Source organism: Neolamprologus multifasciatus, chromosome 22 (genome assembly GCF_963576455.1).
Source record: "Neolamprologus multifasciatus chromosome 22, fNeoMul1.2, whole genome shotgun sequence".
NCBI classification, from domain to species: Eukaryota; Metazoa; Chordata; class Actinopteri; order Cichliformes; family Cichlidae; genus Neolamprologus; species Neolamprologus multifasciatus.
This window is the reverse complement of record NC_140459.1, coordinates 10326026-10350496: the sequence shown is the minus strand read 5'-3', so window position 1 is coordinate 10350496 and position 24471 is coordinate 10326026. Positions and strand designations below refer to the sequence as shown.

The following is a 24471-nucleotide window of genomic DNA, read 5'->3' as shown; positions in this document are numbered from 1 at the left end:
ACAGTTTGTGTATTCTGCACGTCTGAGGTACTCTACTGCATTCCCAGAATGTAAAGCATACCTATCTATGGGAAGGCATTTAGCTCTGACGTGCAGCTGGTCGGTGGGTCAGACCGTAAATGAACCATTCTGGAGTTTATTTTGAACCACACTGACACCACCTCCTCTAAAGGGTCTCAGTGCTGCTGTTTTAGACAGGAGGTGGCAGTGGCAGAGCTGAAGATGATGACATTTTCATTGGACGTCAGCAGAATAGTCAGGATGAGAAAAGAGCATATCAGAGAGATGGGTCAGGCCAGGTTTGGATATCTGCAGAGGAGTGAAAATGGACATATTGGATGAAGGATGCTGAATATGGATCTGCAGGGCAGGAGGAAAAGAAGAAGACCACAGAGAAGGTACATGGGTGTAGTGACAGAGGACATGCAGAGGGTTGGTGGTGACAGAGGAAGATGCCAGGGTGGGGTGAGATGGAGGCAGATGACTTGCTGTGGGAGCGGCTAAAAGAAGAAGACCTGAGTTCAGTTATTATTCACATCTGCACAAACAAAGCAGTATTTTTCTATTAGTTTACATGTTACAAGGAAAATAAAGATTTGCCATTACGTCATCCTAAAATGTTATGGCAACCCGTTTCTTAAAAAAGCACAAAACAATCACAGAATAATTTTCTTTTTGAAAAACTCCACCCATTTCCCAAAGAAAGGTTCACGAGGGTCATCCCAGGAAGACTTTCCCTTACTATTACTTACATAATTCGGATAAATATTTACAGTTCTGAGCTTCTGAGCTCATCTGCTTTGATTGTGTTTATATGAATGCTATGCCAAGCTGGTGTTCATGGCAGGGGAAGCAAACACAAGACCTCCTCACCAAGCTGATTATTTACTGCAAGGTTTTTTAGCTCACCGAAACCCCTTTAACTAGAAATCTTCAGTTTTGACATTGAAAAGATAATGGTCCAATTTAAAAACTCCAAAACTTAAAAATAAAAACGCAAAAAGACAAAATAAACACGTGAAGTCCGACTTAAGAGGCAGTAATGTGAAAATCTGACTGCACTTGCCTCTCCTCTCTGATTTTTCTCCATAAACTGAGACATTTTAGCTGTCATCCAATGACAAATGTTCCTATCCCTTCCTCCTTTTGATCATCGTTTTGTTGACTTGCTGCGTCAGATCACAAGATCAACTCCAGATGAAAATAAAAGGGCCATGTGTGTTGTTATTTGTTTGAGCTTTTCCCATGACTCTTCCTGAAATATGTTTGACCTTGTTTTCGGGGATGTAGGAGAATCTTGTTTGGTCCCAGGAGGAGGAGGAAGGAGGCCGAAGGATGGGATTGAAGCTCCTCAGTGAATAGTCAAGATTTCACATCACCCTGCTCAGCCTCTGCTGGGACTCAGGCTCAGCTGGGATCTGCGAGCGGAGGCTGCTAAAGTAATTAAACGACGCTACGCTGATGGATGGACCACAGAAGAAGAAAGCGGGCTACGCCTTGTGCATGATCCTAAAGTATTTTTACTGCCGACTTCTTCAAGTCATCTGAGGTCCTTGGATGACTGTTTGTGTCAACAGGGATTCATTTTTAAATGTTTGCCAGCTCAATACATTCTCTGTTTCCTCAGAATTTCCCCCGTTTGAATTATGGGGACAATTTTAACCGTGTTGTGGCATATCCAAATTAAAAAAGGCTGTGGCGCCTTAACCATAAGGCATCCATAAATCTTTCTCAAAAGGAAACGTCCTCAAGTTTATTGTGAAATTATCTGAAACACAGTGGGTGAGGAATAATGTCAAATAACTATTTGTGGGTTTATAGATGTCATCCACATCAGTGCAGCAGCTGACTGACTGACTGCTGCTCGCTGAGGACGGCTCTCGACTTCACCTGCTGAATAAGCTGAGCTTGGGGTCATCTTATGCCCTTTCAAGTCATGTGCCGAAGCAATCCTGCTCAATGGGTCTGACTCATGAACCCTGGCCGTATCACAGAGAGGGAAACTGGATGGAAACTACAACTGCATGCTTTGTGCCTTCTTAAATGCTTCCTGGAGGAGCAACACCGCCAGCATGCAGCTCAGCAGCCGCCTACAGAAGATCTCAATCGTCATCTGCGATCACTGTCTCGCTCTTCCTGGAAATGTGATGTGTCAAGAGGACATAGCTCCTGCTGTGGGAGCCAGACGCTAAGAGGAGGTGTGGTGTACCATCCCTGAGCCTCTAAAAAGGCATCAAAGAGAGCTTAGGACTGCAGAATGAAGGGCTGCTGTCTGGCATGCTTAACAGAGATGTATGGAAGGATCTCATAGTGTCACCAGCTCTATAATGATTATATAGATATTGACATTTTGTGCCAGAACAATTAAATATATGATTAAACACACGCCTCTGATATGATAACAGCTTCACTGTGTTTTTTATTTAAATGTCAGGTGTGCAAAAATGGCCCTGACATATTTTTCTTTACATCTCTCAGTTATACGCAGAGTTTAAAATCATATAATCTGCAAACAATCAGCATCCGTGTAAACGTGAAAATCAGAATAAACAGTCACGGTTAGGTTGCTGTTTGTAAGATGTTTATCTCTCGTTATGCCTCGTTGACTCTAACATGTGGACGACATGACAGCTTCTAAAGAACTGAAGCCAAAATATCTTGAGCAACCCCCTGGTTGCTTCATGGGCCATGGGCTCCACCCTGTCTGTGTTAGGGGTTGGGACACGAGGCGCCTGGGATGGATGAGTGGTTAGGAAAATGGATGGACTGCAGTCTGTACTTTCAGCTGTGAGATAACAAGAGTAACAGATGCTATTTTCATTTAACATGTTGAGCAGATTGGCTCATGAGATTCATGAGAAGAAATATAATTTCAAAAAGTCTTTATCTTTGTTTTCAATCAAGCATAGTCTTTGAGTAGTTTTTGGTTCTGGCTGATTAATTTTAGTCAAAAACCAGTGCATGCACATCTTCATCAGGGCCCAACTGACTGAAGCTGATCCAGGCTGGGATACTGACATGCTGGAAGCTGGCATCCATCTCTGAGCTCCTGGTGCTGGAGCCTTGCAACATCTCTGATCCCATAGTAGCATCCAACCCTGCAGCTGTGTCAGCAGGACAGAGCCTCCCCAACACTGCCAGGTTAGTGTAGACCTTTCTGGATCAGGAGTATAACCAGACACCTTTCTGGATAATATTTAGTCCCAGTGTTGGGAAGGTTACTTTTAAAATGTATTCCATTACCGAATACATGCCCCGAAATGTATTCTGTAACGTATTCCGTTAAGTTACTCAATGACAGTAACGTATTCTGAATACTTTGGATTACTTAATATATTATCATGCTGTTTACAACTACATGAATGTACAATTGCTGTGATTTATTACTGTTACTGAAGGTCCGCGGCTCCGAACCGTAGTAAAGGGACCTCTGGCTAATACGGTGGGTTCTGTGTCGGGCTCGTAGCCAAAAACTAGCTTTACTTTGTTGTCTGGGTCAACTTTGCTAGCAAGAGACAGAGAAAGGCGTTGAAAGGCTGCTCCAACGGAACTTATTGTTTTCGGAGGAAAACACGAACACGGTGTACAGTCGAGTCTTAATAGCTTACTTACAGCTGGGCTCGTCAGGCACTCTTCTTGGCTGCAGTGGTTATTATTATATTTACATGCTTCCAGCTCCCGTTTTGTCTCGATGACAGCTCCTACTTTTCCTTTTTCTCTCTCCCTCGCTCACAGACACATAACGTGTATGGCAGTCCATTCTCCCTGCAGCACGGACTACACTGCCTATGATGCTACATTCTTTAGAGCTATACCGGTAGCATTCTGCCTATTAGCTTAGCACAACAACAACAAAAAGGCCTCTCTCACCCAGGAAACACGCAGAGAGAGAGGGTCACCCTGTAACCATGGCAACCGTAACGCTGCCACCTGGAACAACAGAACGTAGCTGTCAAACAAAACCCAAACAGGCCTGACCCGCCACAATATGAAACAGGGAAGCACCGCCGTGTAATCCATTTATTTCAACAAAGTAACTGTATTCTAAATACCACATTTTTAAACGGTAACTGTAACGGAATTCAGTTACTCATATTTTGTATTTTAAATACGTAACGGCGGTACATGTATTCCGTTACTCCCCAACACTGTTTAGTCCCAGTATGTCTCATGTTGAACATGGCAGGGTCCTTGCAAGCATCTCCACAGCATGCTAACACAAAGCTAGCCAAGAGCCCAGAGTGATGTGTAAATGGAGTGAATGCCAACCCCAGCCCAGCGGCCAGAGCCTGAACTTCAACAGGAACAAAAGCAGTGATGAGCAGTCAGGCTACCTGTTTATGTTTGTACTCTAGAATCACTGCAGCGATTGCCTTGAAGTCTCTTCAGGCTGGTTTTCTTTCTTGCTTTATGCGTCAGCTTTGTGTTGATACCTAAAACCTAAAAACTATTTCTGTCCTCATTAGGATAGGAATTTAAGCTGTCAGCTGGTAATTATGTGATAATTACCAACTGCAACCACTTCTTTCTTCTTTCACACTTGCAGGTTTTTTTCATCATTTCCAAGCATGCACTCTTCAGGCCCAGCTGGCATTCACCCAAGCACAGACCTTTGTGCAGCTTTTCACATACGTGGTTGTTCAAAGCTTTAAATGTGATGTGTCGATATGCCCGTGCAGTTTGAAACCTCCTCGCAATTCAACCTTCAGTTCTCAACAGACCGTATCTCCGATTACCTCATGGTTACATGAGTTTTACTTGGTGTATCAACCTTAAGAGAGCACTATTTTATTCATGGTTCTTTAAGTATGCATTCATATAATCTAAAACCTTCTGAGTAATCCTGAAAACAAACAGAGATAAAGCAAAAATAAACAGATAAAGCCAACCAATTACATAACCTGGATGTCAGAGATAATTTTACTCCCTGTAATAATAACATAACTTTATGTGGCTTTGCCTGTGAGATAACATTTTAACCCCAAAACACAAGAAGATTTAGATGCATGTGAAGAAATGCCTAAAACTTTTAATTAAGTGTTCCACGACTAGTTTGAACGAATGCTGTACTTTATCTGTGTCTTAACTGTGTTTGAGGCTAGTTTCCATATGGAGATACAACCACAAGTCCATTGTTTTCACTAAGCTCTGACAGGCCGCCTTCAGGGAGCAGAAATGGAAAGATGGAAAACATCGCAGCAGATAAGAAAGGCTCAATTTCCAGCAGAGGTCAGCAAGGTTGAAATTAAGCTTCCAGCAATGCTTCACTTTCTGCTAAAGGAGATGTTACTTAACACTTGACACTTTGACAACTTGCTGGTTTATAACAGCACAACGAAATCATTCATTCAGATCTCGGAGCGGCCCAGGCAAGCCACAGTTATCCACATTTGGACACTAATCATCCCGTATCGATCGTTTTTAGGTTCAGAGTTGTAAACCAAATCCATTTAAGCCCCAAACTGCACTCTCGTTGCTGTAAATCACTAATCTAACAATCAAAAGTACAAGAGATTGCTGTAGAACAGCCAGGCCTGTTTTGTGTAATAAGACTGTTATCTCTCACAATAAAAAACACCAACTGCTGAGTTTAACTTCAGGAATCCAGCTCGATCTCCAGCAGCTGAATTAATGCTTCGCCTTGGTCAGTATTTCCAAATCATTTCCTGAAGTGACAGGAAATGAAGCTCAGATATGCTGTTAAGTGGCATAGCACACATTGCTCATTCATGCTTCATTATTCACACACACCCCAAGGTTGAACATGTGGAATGTATTCTGGTGCGAGCCCGAGTTTCCAGCCAGATCACATTACGTAGTCTGAAGTGTTTCTGGATGTGACTCTGGGCTGAGTCATGGGCTGACATGTAGCCCGGGGCCCAGACGCAGTCTCTTTACTATCTATCTGTCAGACAGCTCATGTAGCTCATGAGGGAATAACACTGCTGGGAGAAACCTGCGCGCCATGTCTGCAAACTGGTGCAAAAGCATGTCATTCGTCATAAATCAGTAGCCCAGGTACGGACCGAAAAACAGGAAATGAAACACACGCCTACAGGTATGAAGCACGGTTTATAGTAGCTGTCTAATGGTAGTGCTAAAAATAAGAGACATTATCACTGCGTTCACTAAGAAAAGGTGAGTGAACGCAGGCACCGCATTGGATGAGTGGGCGACCAATAGGCCAAAGGTTAGTGTAGGGGCCACTCCAGACCACTACCCCCACTCTCTCCCTGCCTTCCTGTACATTCACTTTAATGTTCTATGAAATAAGGGCAGAAATATCAAAAATAAATCTTCATTGTGCTGAAAAAAATGTGACTAAAGGGTTATTATGTGGAAATGTCTGTTTTGTTGTCTCAGGCCTTTATAGAAATATTACACTTGAAATAAACTTTATAGATTATAAGTATATTTCTGTATTAAAGTAAAATAATATATCGACTGAACAACTACACCACTTTGAGCCATCAATTTCCTGATTTTTAATCAATTATTTAGGAGCGCCAAGCACCTACAGTCAGATATAGCGGATAAGAGCCGAGTTCTAAGATAGAAAAATATGTTTGTCTTTTTTTACAACTGTAGCTTGCCTCCACCAGTGTGTGAATGTGCGTGTGAATGGGTGGATGACTGGGTGTGTAAAAGCGCTTTGGGGTCCCTAGGAGGGACTCATAAAAGCGCTATACAAATACAGGCCATTTACCATTTACCATTTTTCCCATTCATTATAATGTTTATGTAATGTGTTTTGTTTATTTTATTTTGATTTTTTTGGTATTATCTGCATCTCTTTATTAAAATTGAACTACCATAAAAATTACAGATTGTTCGTCTCTTTGTAAATGAGCCAACTTAAAAATTCAGCAGGTGAAAAACCCACTGTAACCAAACTAAATATAAAATCAATAATCAAAAGTCTGTCTTGGTCTCGCTGTCTCGGTCGTGCTATGCTCCAGTCCCTCCATATTGTGGCCAATCACATGCGAGGATATAGGATAATATCATTATGTGAAAAACAGAGAGGGTGAGAGACGCGACAGTCAAGTGGAGCGTGCGTCTGTCCTCAGTAAGTGAGTGAGACAGTAGACAGCAGTGAGGAGGGCTGTGCGAGTGCATCGCAAAAACACATAAATATGCCTGACACCTGTAAACGAAGCAGCATCTGGATGCAGTTTAAAGACTTTTTTTGTCTCGGTCTCGGTCTCGTCTCGACTTTGCCTTGGTCTTGACTCGGTCTGTCTTGGTCTGGTCTTGGTCTTGGTTTGACTACAAGTCTACATATAGGTTCCAAGATGGTGAAGATTTGCTGGTGTTGCTCTGTGTGTGTGGAATTTGTTGGGGTTTTTTTTTTGACAAGATAATAATTCAAATAATACATAATGCGTTCAATAATTTGCGTTCAGTAATTTTTTTATATGTAAGATTTAAGATATAAAGAATTACATAATTTTTATATTGCCAAATGTTCAGGCAGGATGTAGTGAGAGTAGGGAGGAGATTCTTAGTGGGACTGAACAGGACTGACAAGATTAGAAATGAACAGATCAGAGGGACACCTCAAGTTGAGTGGTTTGGAGACAAAGTTAGAGAGGCGAGGTTGAGATGGTTTGGAAGGATAGTGGATATATCAGACAAGGGATGTTGAATATAGAGCTCCCAGGCAGAGGGAAAAAAGAGAAGACCACAGAAACCTCTGAAAATGTGGGATTTTGCATAAAAATGGTTCTACTTCTTAAATAGTTCATGCAGGATTTTTGTAAACCTCCCTGAATCATACCGAAGGTCAATCAAGTCTTCAATCACATTTCGATTGTTCGATTTCTAATCCACTGTGGTGGTGTACAGTGTTCGGACAAAAATTGTGTCTTTGTGTCAAACATAATAGAGTTTCAGCATTTTGAGTCTGAAAACCCTAAATGTCCTTTATCGGAGTGGGAATTCCTTAAATAAGTCGTGGGTCATCATGACTTTTCCAGGATTTATCCTCTGAGAACACAAAGGAGTAAAAAATAATGCCAATCCATCTGGTAGTTGTTGAAGTATTTAAGTCATGAACCAAAACATTGGCTTGGCACAGACCCCGGTAAACACATTCATTTTCCATCTAGTTTTTGTTGACCAGAAAAGAAGTGTCAGCTTCACAACAGCACTGAAGAAAAAAGTCTGCCGCACAGTTTTCAGACTATACGAATGTCTCTGCAAAAAATATTGATATTCACCAAGCAGATGTTGAAATATTTCAATCTGGACCAAAGTGGTGGAACGACTGGCCATCGATAGCCGGCATCCAGAGTCCAGCTAAAAAACTGCCCATTACAGGAACGGAGCAGTAAAAACAGTCAGTGTGTCATTTCTACCAGATGAAATGTGACTGTGGGATGGAGCTGTGGTGGAAACCGAGGAATGTATTCCAGGAATCTTCCCAGTCGGTCTCTCCATCATATGTGTTTGTCAGCAGTTCTGTTTCCTCAGAACGCCGGACTCCATCTCTCCCATGATGTTTCAGTAAAGCATGACTAATAACATTGTCACAGCAACACTCAGGTATCCAGCTTTTGAGTTACTCATGAGGTATTTAAATGTGTGTTTTTAATCGAAATATCCATATAGGGAAGAACTGAGTGGAGGCTCGCTAAAAGAGCCTCAAAGGACCAATTTTGTTTGGTTTCTACAACAAAAAAATCCATGATGCTGAAGGTAAAGGAGCTCAGATTTGTGCAATTCACACAGTAAAATGTAACGAATGTGGTATTAAGCATGGACGAAGTCATTCAGAGTCCAAAAATAGTCTGTTAGGCTAAAATGTTTCAGTTTTTTACTTGGGAGCAAACAAATAACATCTCAGCATTTTTACCAGAAATGCTGAGGTGTTATTTGAAAGTCATACGCACCGTTTCCCGTTACATTAAGATTCCCTTTGACTGGAAGTATTTTTATTGCATTCCACATATTATTACCATGAAATCACAGACCTCAGTATGTCCCTGCTGTTTAATCCAAGGATCATGTTCAAACAGAATCATGCTGATCCTGATGTTTTGCCTCGTCCTTAACCAAACACCTGTGAAGCACCCAAGGGGCTAAAAGATGACACCACTTAAGGGTCGTTCTAAAAGACAGTGAATCCCCTATGACTCCCATGATAAAATATCTTTTTTGTAAATACCTTAGAAGCTGTTAAATTGGCTTGTGCCAATGAACTTCTATTTAAGGCTTCAGTCACACAGGCCTAGGACTGGTCAGCGATTCCCAGTTGCTGGGCAAACGTGTGCATTCCATGACCGGTTGCGGAGTGATTACTGAAGGTTGCTGGCAGTCACTAGTATCTAATTAGTCAATAAGAGGTATATGGGGCTGCACCCATACCTTCTTGTGATTGCTTTTGTTGCTTGCACGAAGTCGTGGTTATCAGTAGTTTGCATGGAAGACGCCAGCTTGTCTACAAACCTCTTTCCTGTCTGTAAAGGTGTGCACTTCAAAGGTGAAAATTCTCCATTGACTGTTTGCATGCACTTCTTTAAGTTTCACTCCTCTTCAGAGAGTAAGTAGCGAGTGTTTGCAAGCAAGTCGGTATCTTCGATGCACACTGTGGGCGACTGCGACAGTCTGCTAGCAACCAAAGCAATCCCAGTGAGGCTTTTAATGCAGCATCCTCTTCACCTGGTGGTAACCAGGAACCTGCATGGGAAACGTGCATTTTTCCTTAGCAACCAGAGGTCAGCAGGGAGGTCAGAGAGTAGTCTTTAGGCCTGCATGACTGAACCCGAATGTCTATGGTGTTGGCGGCTTCTGTGCATTTTGAATCTAATTATATTACAAATAATGTGGATGATACAGCCTGTATAGGTTTGTGCTTTTGGATGGCCAGAATTCATATTCCATAAATGGATTGGCAACGTGACCGTGCTTAGGGCCATCTTTTACATACAGACTATGGAAAAACCTAGATTGGATGAATCTAAAGAAGCTTTGTCCTCTGATTTTAAAGTAATTATAATGCAAGTTTTCTTGCCATGGTCCACTCCTAATACATGATTTATTTATCTCAGGCACTCTTTGGTAATGTAAGACAGAGGAATTTGGGGACATTAACACAAACAAACATAAGAGGACGTGTGTGGAGTCTTCTAAAAAGACAACAGCATGTCGCTTTATAAAATGCTGATTAGCTGAACAGGAAAGAGAAGTGATCAATGTCAGATATTTGTATTCAGTCATCTCCCAGCAATGCATTGCTACAGCTTTAAGATATATAACAAGGTGACTTTACTTTACATTCATAAACTTAATTAGCATAACGTGAACTTGTCTGGCAAAAGTAGCAAATGAAAGCTAATTAATGTTTAAATCCTGCCCTCAGTTTCCAAAACTTTCTGACTTATTCTACACTGACCCCTGGATATGGAGTAATTGTACAGCATTTGCTCAGCCTGGTATGTTTATGTATAAAAGCCCAACCTAAACAGGGAAATAACCATGACAATGTCAAGTGTCACCCTGCTCCTGTCTTCTAGCACCACCCAGTGGAAAAAAATGGATGCTAGACGGTTCATCTTTCAAACATTTCACAAAATACCTTAAAAGTATTCAAGTATTTAACAAGTAAAGCCATTCAAGTTTAGGACTAAGACAATCTGAACGACCATGTGTCTGACAACCATCAGACTGTGCTCTTGTGTACTTAAATAAACATTTTTATGAAAACAAGCTGAGAACTGACAGACGAAAATGTGCCGGCTATTTTATGCACTAGTCACATAAACACTGTTGATATTTGCACTCATGTATGTGCTGTGTGTGTGGGAATGTTAGGCTAAACGAAGCTTCCCGTCATGACATTTTAATAACAGTCGCATACCTCGATAGTTTTAAAAACCAAAACATATTCTTGCTGAAGTATTTTATTTTTTTGCCAAACAAACAATGTCATAAAAGAATTTGGGGCATTTGAGGGTAATCTGACCATGTGATGCTTAACAAAAAAAGATTTTCTTACAAAGGGAAACAAGAAAATTAGCTACACAATAAATACAGTCATTTTCTTTAAAAAACAAAAAAAGAAAACACTATACAAGATGATGTGTTACTGGCAGAGAGCGCCAGTAGGCGACAAGTAACAAGCAACACCGTATTTCTACTGAAGGTAGATCAAAAAGTGAACCCCATCCAGTGGCAGGTGGTGAGGGGAATGTTTCAACTGATGTACACAGTACAGGCTGAAATATGACGACAACAACAACAACAACAAAGAAAAGTGATAAAAAAAAAAAAAAGTCCAGAAATCTCATGTATCCTCATGTGTCCAGGTCCTCCAGATGTTTTAAGTCGAGTAATCCTGCACATAAAAACAGGAGCCGAGTCACACTTAACAGTTATTCATCAACCAGTCGGCTAAAATAATTATTACTTAAATTAAAAGAAATACTTCTTTCAGTTGTTTTTAGGGTAAGGAAGACAAAAACGTCATAGATGACAGGAATCTGGATATTTAAGGTTTCAGGCTGTTGGTCAGATGATCGAAACTTCTGAATTTAAACGATCAGCTGCCATTTTATTAAAAGATAAAATGATTAACATAATTTTTTTTTAAATACCCAAATTTGGAAAATTCATGTCGCAGCTTCCAAAACGATACAAACACAACCTGTAATGTGTAAAACATATTTTATTGACCTGAACTTTCTTATTTAATTAATGTCTGTGAAGGTTCTCAGTCATCCAGGTCATCGTAGTCAAAGGAGCTTGCAAAGAAAAGCGTCTGGACTTCTTTAAGTTACTTGAAGACGTTTCACCTCTCATCCGAGAGGCTTCTTCAGTTCTAAGGTCAAATGGTGGAGAGTCCCAGATATAAACCTGGTGGGAGTGTCCCCCCACAGAGGGACAAAAGGACCCCCTGATGATCCTCTAATCGCCTGAGCCAAGGTGTGGAACTGGGTGTGGGTCCCAATCAGCCAGAGTTTCGGGTGAGTTCATTGTGAAACCTGGCCTCACCTTATCATGCGAATTCCTGAGGTCAGATGGCCCAGGGTGTGAGTGGGCGTTAAGGCGTCTGGGAAGGGATCTCAAAACTGGATTATAGATGGCAGAGAGTTGGTGTCGTAAACCACCGCCTCTGTTCAAAGATGGTCGCTCACAGTGGACATAGATGGCTTCTTTCACTCCTCTTTCAAACCATCTGTCCTCTCTGTCCAAAATGTGAACATTGGCATCCTCGAAAGAGTGTCCTTTATCCTTAAGATGCAGATGGACAGCTGAATCTTGTCCTGTGGAGGTGGCTCTTCTGTGTTGTGCCATGCGCTTGTGAAGTGGCTGTTTGGTCTCTCCGATGTAGAGGTCTGGGCATTCCTCGCTGCACTGTACAGCATACACCACATTGTTAAGTCTGTGTTTTGGCGTTTTGTCTTTCGGGTGAACCAGTTTTTGTCTGAGTGTGTTGCTGGGTCTGAAGTACACCGGGATGTCATGCTTGGAGAAAACCCTCCTAAGTTTCTCTGATACACCGGCTACATAGGGGATGACGATGTTTGCCAATGTTCACATTTTGGACAGAGAGGACAGATGGTTTGAAAGAGGAGTGAAAGAAGCCATCTATGTCCACTGTGAGCGACCATCTTTGAACAGAGGCGGTGACTTATGACACCAACTGTCTGCCATCTATAATCCAGTTTTGAGATCCCTTCCCAGACGCCTTAACGCCCACTCACACCCTGGGCCATCTGACCTCAGGAATTCGCATGATAAGGTGAGGCCAGGTTTCACAATGAACTCACCCGAAACTCTGGCTGATTGGGACCCACACCCAGTTCCACACCTTGGCTCAGGCGATTAGAGGATCATCAGGGGGTCCTTTTGTCCCTCTGTGGGGGGATGCTCCCACCAGGTTTATATCTGGGACTCTCCACCATTTGACCTTAGAACTGAAGAAGCCTCTCGGATGAGAGGTGAAACGTCTTCAAGTAACTTAAAGAAGTCCAGACGCTTTTCTTTGCAAGCTCCTTTGATTATTTAATTAATGTATAAATAAAAATACAGCAAGGCATCTAGCCTCTATAAAACAAATAGCTCTATCCAAGAGATTCAATAAAGCAAAAGTAAAGCAAAACAGTCACTACAAGTAATAAAAGCAGCAACGTAAATGTCAAAGACATTAAAGTGTCTAAGTGAACTTACAGCTCTGGGTTTCTTGTTAACCTTCATGTCAAACCTGAAACAAGAACAAAGACAGCATTAGTCATCTTACATTAAAATCCTGCTTCTGATGGGAATTATGGAGAAAAGCAGTACCACTACTGTACTATGAAGAAGCCTAAAAATGAATAAATAAATAAATAAGCCTGATAACAATAAAACTACATGACTGCGTGATTGTTCTTGCTCATACAGAACCTCCTAACCAATCCGTCATCTAACGAGCAACCCAGCAAGCGGAGCTGAAGAAGCAAAACTGAAATGAATCTGTGGGAAAATCCATCAACAAGCAAGAAAATTTACTGACGCTCAGAGTGCTGGATGCTGGCATGCATTTAAGAAAATATGTACATATCAAAGAATGAAGTGTTGGACATGCAGTATGACTGAGTAATAAAATAACAAGCAGGCTTCAATTCAAACTAACCCTACAGAAGGAGAAGATTAATAATTAAAGTCAAATCATGCATAAAAAAGTGAAAACATGTAAAAATAAAAAGTAAAAATTGAAATGAAAAGTTAAAATTAAAAAGGTTCGAAGTTAAAATAAAGCTTAATTAAAACATGCAAAAATGAGTAAAATTCAGAAATTAAATTAAAACTTGATGTAAAAATAAAGTAAACATATGCAAAAATTGAAGAACAAAAAATTATTCAAGTCAAATAAAAGAATAAAACTTAAAAAAGAAGAAAAAATTAAAAGTTGAAATCAAAATTTAAAAAAGAAAAAGCAAAGATTTAGAGAAGAATATACAAATAAAAATAGTAAGAGGACATAGAGGAGAGGAAAACGGTGGATAATTTGATGATGGGCTTAGTAGCAGGCAGGATGTAAACGTGACAGGAGCAGGAAGTAAAATTCAGACTTACTCAAAGTCATAATCAAACATGGCAGAAGGACTGAGGGAGCAGCATTAGGGGAGGGAAGAGAGCAGCAGCTGTTAGTTTACCAACCTGAGCCTAAAGCCCTACGAGTATATAAAACTGCAGTCCAGACTTTAGAGAGTGAGAGCACCACCCCATCACGCTGTGTTAGGAGGAGAACCTGCTGTGTTAATATGTAGGCATAAACAGTGAGGCCCGAGTCAACAAAAAACACATCAACAAAAAACACGTCGACATGACACGTTAAACCTAATTTGTCTTAACAAACTTGTCATTTATTGACCCTCTGATTACCCACTTTGAATACGTCTAATTTTGGTCAAGCACAGTAAATTTCTTTAAGACAAATAAAAAGACTTTTGAGTAATGTTTACTAGTGAAACCATGTACACTCCCTGTTGGGGACAGTAACACCAAGAAGGTAAACCCAATCCTTTTTATTTTTATTTTAGAAGTTCAGAAGTAAAGAAAAAACAATAACCAGGTTATTCTGAGATTGTAAAGCTTGGTGATGTGGACCAGAAATCTCTCAACATATTTTAGGCTGAATACCAAAATAATACCCTCCATTCTCTCTGAAAGCAGAAGCTCAAATGTCACAAACACTTCAATTAACCTGTTGTAAGACATCTGTTAAGTTGTCACACTGCAGACGAAAGAAAAAGAAGAAGAAGAAAAAAAAGCAGCAACTTTATCTCAGAAAACATGTTATTCATCTACTGTTGCCTCAACTGGTTAGTCTGTGTTATATCACGACTTTGGTTTTTTCTTTGCTTTATGATGGCTTTTGTCATGCATGAGAACATGAGCACATCCAAAATGTCTTTTTTTTGGCTTGTTGTGCACTGACTAATTACGACCAACTCTCGTGTCTCCAGCACAGCTGTGTGTACTTGGGCTGGATACGCAAGTGTACAAGCAGATCTGCAAGTGTCAGATAACAGAGGGAGATACTGAAACAGGAGAAAAAATTGATACGTTCAGTAAAAACAAACAAACAAACAAGCCCCAATAATTACATTCATTTCCCTGCTATTACTTTTCCCCCCTTTTTTGTGATTTTTTGTTTTCCCCTCAACTGTGACATCTGTCATCGAGGAGAAGACTACAGTAAGTGCTGAGGATTGCAAAGTGTGAATATTTCTTCACAGCTAAATCTGTCCAGGAGAATGCTCTTTCATTCAACCATGAGAAAATGTAATAGTCTACTGGAAGAGAAAATACTCCTTTTATACTGGCCTCCCCCCAAAATACCCCCCACTGTGTACACACTGACACACCAAGGCAGCAAAAAAACAACACAGGAGCTACTGGGATCCAAGTTGCAAACTTATTTTAGCCATACTAGATCACTTTTTGTGATCTCTCTGTGAACAACGCAATCCAATGAGTTCTTGCAGGTACAGGCAGTAAAATGAGAAATAGACTCCCTATTTTCTCTGATTGAAGCCACAGGGGTTTCATTACTAGTAGAAACTCTGATGTATACAGAAATTTTGTGCAAACATGTTCTGTAACCTGCTTGTCAAGAGCAGTCTACATGAACGGCTATGGACAGATGTAGCTCTGTAATCCAAAAAACGGAAGGATATTTTACCAACATGCTGATCCCACCGTGTCTCATTCCTTTATTTAATACCTGTGTCTGTTTTTGTTCTTCCTCTTCTTGTGGCTCCCGTGGTGGCTGCCTGAGGAGGAGGAGGAGGCAGCCTTCTGAGGCTTCAGGTCCTGCAGCGTTGAGTCCACATCCTCCGTGTCCTCCTGGCTGGGCTCGTTTTCTTGGTTCTGGAGATCTGGAGAGGTATCGCTTTCTGTGCCGCTGCCTGCCTCACCTGAAGAAATCAAAACAACAGCATAAATGACACAATTTACCACCAGTCCACAAAATACAAACTTTTAATGCTGCTTAGCTCAAAAGCGAAACTCACGCTTTTCATTCATGTGATCTGGTATACCACCAAGTGCACACACGGCCTGTATAAATGTCACCGATTGAACAGTTTAGTAAATGCTTTTTGTTATTATGCAGCATATCTGTTTAAAATAATAAGCAAAAGACTTACTGCAACTGATGTAACAGATGACTTGCTGAATAAACGCTCGGCTTCTTTGAATTTCCTATTCCGTCTATCAGTCTTACTATTGGAGTTCCTGTTAAATTAAAACAAGCAAACAAAAATGTAAAAAATTTAAACAATGGTTTGGTCAAAAAGTGGCTCCAAATGCCCACACTGGGCCTCAGAAAAAAATGGCATATTTCAAATTATTTTAAGTTTTTCCTTACTCAAAGAAAAGAAAGGTTTTTTGCTTCAACATCAACTAGATGTAGTTTTTTTTCTTCATAATTTTACTGGAACTTGATTTCAGCCATCGGCTGTACTCTTCCTCCTCCTGCTGGCTTGTACGTAATTAATACAAGTCAATGGCTCACTTTTCATTTAGTGTAAATGCATTTCCACCAATTTGCTTACTTTTGGTTGGTGAGGTATCTGTCCCATCCTCTGATGATGTTGCCATACATCTGGGTGTCTTCTAGATAGCTGCCTTCAAATGCATATATTTGTCTTTCCAAGTTCACCAATGTCTCCTGTGACAGTGAAGAATGTGGAGGAAAAGAATAAATGGACTGATTCTTATATAAATGGACTGATTCTTATATAGCGCTTTTCTACTCTCCCGGAGTACTCAAAGCGCTCTATACAACATGCCTCATTCACCCAATCACACAAGCACTTCATCTATACTTAGTGCTTTCTAACGACATTCATACTCCGATGGATGCATCGGAGAGCAAGTTGGGGTTAGTATCTTGCCCAAGGATACTTGACATGCAGACTGGAGGAGCCAGGGATCGAACCACCGACCTTCCGATCAGTAGGTGACCTGCTCTACCTCCTGAGCTACAGCCACCCCATAAAAGTTAGATATCTGAGTTTTAGTCATTACATTAATCAACCTGGCTGGTAAACTTTTAACAGACATTTATTTATATACACACAAATTAGAAGAATAAAATATGTCCCTTTTGAAGTGTTAATTATTCACTTGCATTTGCAGAAAGGATTCAGTGAGCGCGCAAAAGTGAAGATAGCGATGTCTGTCGCAATGCTGATTTATTATTCCTCATGCCAGAGAGGTAAAAATATCATAGGTATCTGGCTGGATGTACACAATACACATGTGACACCAACTTCTCGCGAGAACTTGGCCAAGCAGGGCGGCTGCTAAAATTTAGCTATGCTAAGTTGTTAGAATATTTTGTCAAAAGCGCTGCTGTGAAGTCGGTATACGTAAAAACACTTAAAAGAAATATTCAGAGAGCTGCACGGAGTCTTGTTACTACTAACACTACTCTTAATCAAACGTTATCAGCCAAACAACGCTGTCGACCCGCTAACTAAGTTAGCTGCTACCGTTAGCTCCGGCTAACATTAATTTAGCATGTAGCGGGGCCTCGGCGAGCAGCGCGCACGAGAAATTTTCACGCGGTGAAATATTAAATGCGACTTTTATTTTTAAGGAAACCCCCTTAACGTATACTTACGGCGAGTTCTTGTTTCCTCTTTACGAGCTCAGCGAGCTCCCGGCGAGTGTCCGGGATCTGCGGCGGAGTCGCCTTCGCATGCATCGCCATGACGGATGGCCGATTAATCTGGAAACAAACAGAAGAAACTCGGTACAATAAAGAAGCCCGCCTCCATTTCACCGACAGGTGGCGCTGGAGTCTCGCGATAGATCTGTTTTCACATCACCATAGCAACTGCTTTAAAATTCCAAGGAGCTCGAATAGCGTCAGATGGCTTCGAGTGAGTCCAAAGTGGAAATCCTTATAAATTCTTAAGCTGAAAACGTGACATAATGGTTTCTTTTATCTTGTAGCTAGTAAAAGATGTTCAATACAAGCTAAGTACCAAATAGCGATGACAACACATCAGGAAAAGAAGGGCTTTTCCACCCAGGCTAAGAGGTTTGCTTCTCAAATCAGTCTGGTAGGAAGTTTAACTCCATCAAAATTCAAAGCATTTTAAAATAATAATAATAACAGTGCCGCATAAATAACGTGTGTGGTGTTTGTGTGTCAGAGTGAAAGTCCAGGACCGGGAACCTACGACTACCTTACCAGCACTGAGGTCAACAGTCCTTCCTTCTCAAAGAGGGGCACCACGGGCTTTGTCCCATCAAAGGTCAGGAAGTCCACTAGGTATCATCTTGAAACGCCTTTGGGCATTTATTCTGAAGTCTTGTTGATTATTTATACTAGTCAATTTTGTCTTGTTTTGTTAAATCATACTTTTTCCCCCAACGGGGCTTTAAAAAAAATCCTTACTTACCCAGTAAGTTATTTTTCTACAGCATCATTGCTAGTGAATTTTGTCTGTGTAACGTTTTATGTATTGCCTGATCCAGGATGATTTTCTCCTATGGGAGACCATAAAGTTATCTTATCATTGTTAGATTGGTGTATACACCCTGCCATTCATCCTATGTTAACAGACTTCAGCTTCACTGCAACCCTAATTTGAATAATCTGGCAGGAGTTGGCAACGTTTAATGTCAAAGGATCCTTTTCTGAGCAATTTGTGACCCCCAAAAAAGAAAAAAGTATGGAGCCACAAAACATATTTGAGCCTTATAATGAAGATGACACAGAAGAAATCTTAAAATCAGTGTTAGTTATGGCTCCAGTACTCAGTTTAGATTTACCTGATTATTTTTAGTCTAATAAATTTTAATCCCCTGCTGCTTTTAAATGTCTTCATCACTTCATCTTCTCTTCCAGGTTGACAAAAGGCCACAAAGACCCACTCCAGGCCCAAATGCTTACAACCTACAGAGTTCCTTCATAAATAAATCTGACTTCAACACTGGAGCCTCCAGGGTCTTCAGGCTGCCCATAGCTGTGCAGATGGATGGTCCCAAACATATAACTCCAGCTCCAAATCAGTATGATGTATGTGTGCTGATTATAAAAGCTGATTCAGGGTGTAATCTCTGAGATCCTGTTGTGTATTTTTTTTGTCATTTTTTTCTTTCTATACAGGTCAGCTGTGTGAGGAGAGTAAGCATCTCCTCAGTGGTCGGTACATTGCCTTTCCTCTCAAGAACCACACGGGATTCATTTTGCCCCCCAAAAAATGTGCCATCACCAGGTCTGCGTTGAAGTTTTGTCTTTTTTAGCTTCTTATTAAATTTGCACTCAAATTTTTAATATTAAAAACTTCTCAAAGGCCACTACGAGGTGAACAGCAGCTTAATCCAGCATGGTTCAAAGGCGGTCTCGTCACCCTTCAGATCAAAAACTCAAAGAATCCTTCCTCCGACTGACCACCGTGTGCCAGGCCCGGGGGCCTACAACCCCCATCAGGCACCCACCCCAGTGAGGAAGACAATCCTTCCGTAAGTAACCATACAATGTTTAGGTTTTGCTACTTTTTTTAATTATTATCTAAAATTTACATCCTTTTATGTGTGTTTGAAGGAGAAGATATTTTTTGGCAATAGCAGCACCTCCTCAGACTGTACCTAAGGATCCTCCTTTGCCGGGTCCTGGGCACTATGACATAGGGCAGTATGACCGGCCATCAAAGCAGTCCATACCCACTGCTGCTTTTGCATCCAGAACTCAAAGAATACCCCCAAAACCGGTGGCTGATAAGATCCCAGGACCAGGTAATAAGATAAATGAGGCAGTTTTCTCACATGCATTTGATCTCTGATTTTCTGGGACTTAAATAACACTGGTGCGCATGGCAATATAGATATCCAGTTTCTTCCTGTTAAAAGGAAGCTTTTCCTCTCCACTGTCACCAAATGCTTCCTCATAGGGGGCGTGTGTGATTTTTGGTCTTTCTTTCTAATACTGTAGGGTCTTTATGTTAATATATACCTCTTGAGGCAACTACTGTTGTGATTTGGTGTTACATAATTAAAATGGAATTGACGGAATCTGATTGAAACAAGGCATCATTAATAAATTGGTTACATAGCAGTTTACACACTTGCCTAACTAGCACAGATCCCTGCTTTGATCTCAGGAGGAGATACAAAAAAAGATCTGCCAAACCAAACATGTGGAGCAATCCCTTATGAATAAAGGAGCAGCTAAAGTAGTTGTTATTGCATTCATAAAAGCATTAAGTAAAACTTTCTCTCTCCTTCCAGGTTTCTATAACCCACAGCTCTTGTCAAAGCATTCCTTCTTTTACAACGACTCCAGAGTCTGGGTTCCTGTGTGAAGCTTCCAGCTCAGACTGCACTGTAGATACGTACATCTTCACTCAGATGAACTGTGATTGCTGCCATTCTTAGATCGGCACTTTTAGAGTGAATAGGATGAAAATTAAATGTTTGCACCAATTTAGTCTCTAGTTCCATGTTTATGTTGGCCAATCAGACCCAGGAATGTTTGGATGTTTTCGGAAATGAATCATAATCAGTATTTATCCACTGTGGTGGTGGTCAAATGCCAGAATTCTTGAAAAGCCATATGTTTTGTCCTTGTGGATTTCCTGATGCTCTAAAGTGATATGGAAGAAAGTGTTGGCACAGTCCCCAGCAGCTGCCGGTCCAGCCAATGGTACGCCACAGTAACAGCTGAGAGCTCGAGATGACACCACTCTGCCAACTGCCAGAGGGCAGGCGGAGGGGTGGAGTGACTGTGTATGTGAGCAATGTGACTGACTGGGCATGAGGCAGGGTGGTGTTTAACCCAAAAGACAAATGGACGCATCACTCAGTTCCTGTATCACGTTGCATTGGAGCTGACTCTCTCACAATGTTTAAAAAAATCAAATATTCTTATAATGTTATTAATTTTTGTAAGGCCTTGTGCAGTTGTGGTCCCAGATTCTCTTTTTACTTCATTTTTTTTAATTTTCCAAAACAGAAAACACAACATAAAGTTACACATGCCATCTTTTCCATGTTTTCCGTGGTTATTGTGATAAATGCCATTATAAACTTTTGTGTCCACAATAATCATGGAGCGGGTCCTGAGCATGAACAGTCGAGAAAACGAATGTAAAACCTTGTGTTTGATCTCTAAAGCTGCTGTAGTCGGTATTTTGATAATAAAACTCTACCTAATAACTACCTGAAGCAATGTGATGCTTTGAAAGAAGGTAATTGTATGACACCAATATAGAAGAATTATCTTAATACCTCATATGTCGAGGGGATTTAAAAACTGTCTGACTAACCATTAATGATCTTGATCTCTGTTTCCTCATATAAGTGTTTAACTGTTGTTTTGTATGATTATGCTCACTTTTTTGTTACATTGTTTAAAAATACAGTGTTTGTATTTGTTTGTAAACTTATTGGCTTACAAATTCCAAGCAATTTTAGGCTGCAGTCACAAAGCTAACCTAGCAAAGTAAAGACCTTCAAAATACTTCGTGATTTAAATGCCATTAAAACTCAGACTTTACATTAATGATGGTTCCCCTTGAAATAAATATGTGTCGGGCAGTTAAACGTCCAGATATTTCACGAAGCGTGGGTTTGAATCGATGCACCAGGATGATTGGCTGGATGTGTTCGACCGCTATGGAGTAGATAATTGGCATTTTGGGTCAGGGGCAGGACATGCGTTGTACAATGGGCATCTTTTGTGTTATTCAACCCTGACCTAGATTTCCACTCAGGATACTTTAACTGGTGAGTCTTTTCATTATAAACTTTCTGGTATAGTGGCGTTTTTGGAGATGGTAGAGGCTGTCAAATCAACTTATTTACAGACTGGTAAATGAAAAAAGTGTTTAGTACCTCTTTGGACTTTATTAAGGCTTGAAAGCAGGGGAGTGGCTGGTTTAACTGATATGACAAGAAAAAAACCTGCAGATGAAAAGAATTAAACCAAAAGCAAAATAGCTGAAATATTTTTGCTTTAAAGTTGAGTCTTTAAAATCTTACAAAAACATGCGCATATTGTTCACAGGTGTTTGGGGGACTGCTGATTAAGTAGTGACAAAATGTTGGTATTTACTTTGACTATTTCAGGGGGTGGTTTCCAAATTGTCACACCCACTCCTACCAGCAACTAAATCCATAGCATCCTCATATGTGATGCTCCGTCCTTGTTCTGGATCCTTAACCCGGCATAAATATTGGAAACAATTTGAAAAGGCTTTAAAGAAATGAAGTGGCAATCAGAGATGTCTGTTTCCAGGTTTTCTGCTGAGCTAACTACATGTAGCTTCATTATTGACATAAACATGAAGTGTTATTAGTCATCTAACGCCCTGTGTTTTCCAAAGCATTCAGTCTGAGACATCCTTCCAAACTTTGACGTGGCATTTTGTGTTCAGCAGATGCAGCTGTTAATGTGAAAATTAATTTCATGGAGACAAATCTGCCCCCTGACTGACTTCGACGTGAAAAACATTTTGTCTCAGAGCTGTTATGGAAACCTCGTGCTTATTTCCATCTGCACACTCAGAAGACGCGATCCACTCCAGACCTCAGTGTCATCTGCTCGCAAGGAAATCAGTTGGAGATTTTTTCCCCACCAACTGCAGACATGCTTGACACCCACATTGTGGCAGCTGTAGTTATATTCAGACTCTGACTTCAGCAGTGTGCTTTCCAAATATGTGCACTCGCCCTGTAAAACCAAAGCATTGTGTTCTTGTGGTTATACAAAGAGAAAAGCAATTTAAAACTCTGCTTTTGCTGACATGAAGGTCCTCACCCACTCGGGTAAAATGCACAGGGAGTATCCAGACAAATGCTTAAAGTGTAACTGCAGGCACGAAGCTTGATTTGTAGCACTTTTGTGGTGTTGTCCAAGACGGGTCATTAACAACATGCCTTTGTGGGTGTATAGGACTCTCTTTGAACCTTGCCACTTCCCCGTCAGGTGCAGGCGAGTGTGGACATGCATTCCCTCAAAGAAAGGCTCAGTGAGAAGGAGCATTGCTATAGAACAATGCTGCAGGCACACTGAATTTGAATTTGCTCACTGATCTTTTCTTTAGTTCATTAAGTGCACTTACCAGGTGTGTTACCTAGCAAAGCAAGCACATATATAAAGCACATTTCACCCAAAAAGCATTAGCTACCACAGAATGAGCAAAAAAATCAGTAACAGACAAATGAAAACCAGTTATTAACTTAAAAAAGCAACAAAAGAAGCAGAAATGAAATTACATAATGACTAAGATCAACAGGAGACCATTAAAAATGATGAAATCTCAGAATTAAAATCAATAGAAGAAGCAGAAATTGAATAAAATGCTAATGAAAGATCAGGAACGAGGCCACTAAAAGGCTCATCTAAACAGGAGTGTTTTTAGCTCCGTTTTAAATGCTGATTATGACGCAGCACACCTAATATGATTCAGAACAACGCTCCAGTGGCTTCAAATATTAAAGGTAAAGGTTAGATTTGGCTCAAGGAACAACGAGACAGGGTACAGCACTGCTTTCTGCACCAGAGTGAACAGCTAATTGTGTCATGTTGTGCTTATGTCTCCTGCTTGGCAGTACACCAGTGGATTGCAGGCACATTTTGTTTTGCTGTAATTTCATGAGCCTGCGTAAAATGTTTAAAGGCACATGGTGTATTTATAGAGTTGTTCAGGATCATAACATGAGAAGACGACGGGCCTGTTAGTCCATTTTATGTAGATTTTTAGTCCCACTGGCGAGGCCTTAAGGACGACAGTTTGGGTCATTCACTCAGTCTTGTGCCACAAAATATAAATATAGATATGTGTCTTTGTATATCTAAAAATATATCTATAAACACACAAATGCATTAAAACTGCATTCTTCTTAAAATGGCCCCCAGGGGTTGATTCCTGAGGAAGTCTCTGGGACCTCACATGAATCGTTTTGACCTTAGTTAAAAACTTACCTGATGAATTTATAACCTCAGTCACTTATGCTGGGTCATACTGTAAAAAGTATGTACATGTTGGTTATTCCAGGAGTCACAAAAGTGTATTACCCATGGTATGATCCTTGTTTAAGGACTTCTGCTGTCAAACCTGCCCCCCTCTCTACACATCTGGTTTTAAAATGCCAAAATGGCGACAGTCAAAAATGCTCAAAACCCTGCAGCCAATATTTTATGTGTGGTTTTACGGTGACACATATGGAGTACATATACTCCAGGAATGAGTGCCTAGGGTAAAAAAAAAGAGCCTTAAACATGAGTATAACTAAACCTTTTCTGTGATGGCCAACTCCGACAAGTAAGCCCCTCCCTGCACGCTGATGGGATTTCTTCCTTAGGTTTGTTATCAGGCTTTAAACACTAAAGTCTGATGTAGCCGTGCAGGAGTGGAGAGCTGACTCTCATCAAAACAACTCCCAAAATTGATTCATACTGCGTTGGACAGGGTGTGAGATCAGCTGACCCGTGTTGTCAGCTGATCACATACATCCAAG

The 24471-nt window shown here is 40.7% G+C and overlaps 3 protein-coding genes across 5 annotated transcripts in view; 1 reads left to right on the top strand and 2 right to left on the bottom strand.

Moving 5' to 3' along the window:
• Positions 1 to 24471, bottom strand: part of eva1bb (eva-1 homolog Bb (C. elegans)) — a 180319-nt gene that overhangs the window by 59186 nt on the left and 96662 nt on the right. The gene's annotated exons all lie outside the window — the stretch shown is intronic.
• On the bottom strand, positions 10889 to 17786 carry meaf6 (MYST/Esa1-associated factor 6). 2 transcript variants are annotated; one of them, XM_085149097.1, is made up of 8 exons: positions 17621 to 17786; positions 16548 to 16663; positions 16140 to 16227; positions 16005 to 16050; positions 15716 to 15908; positions 14062 to 14091; positions 13174 to 13207; positions 10889 to 11338 (listed from the first exon to the last, which is right to left on the bottom strand). In XM_085149097.1, the coding sequence occupies exons 1-8, from the start codon at positions 17708 to 17710 to the stop codon at positions 11324 to 11326; spliced, it is 612 nt and encodes a 203-aa protein (XP_085005223.1). In that variant the 5' UTR covers positions 17711 to 17786; the 3' UTR covers positions 10889 to 11323. The 2 variants fall into 2 exon arrangements, with proteins under 2 accessions (XP_085005223.1, XP_085005224.1); XM_085149098.1 differs by lacking the exon at positions 14062 to 14091 and having other exon boundaries at positions 17621 to 17780.
• Positions 17852 to 20433, top strand: stpg1 (sperm-tail PG-rich repeat containing 1). 2 transcript variants are annotated; one of them, XM_085149091.1, is made up of 7 exons: positions 17852 to 18065; positions 18159 to 18260; positions 18857 to 19027; positions 19118 to 19226; positions 19305 to 19473; positions 19556 to 19746; positions 20239 to 20433. In XM_085149091.1, exons 1-7 carry the CDS (start codon positions 17997 to 17999, stop codon positions 20310 to 20312), a joined length of 885 nt encoding a protein of 294 aa, XP_085005217.1. In that variant the 5' UTR covers positions 17852 to 17996; the 3' UTR covers positions 20313 to 20433. The 2 variants fall into 2 exon arrangements, with proteins under 2 accessions (XP_085005217.1, XP_085005218.1); XM_085149092.1 differs by having other exon boundaries at positions 18159 to 18268; positions 18868 to 19027.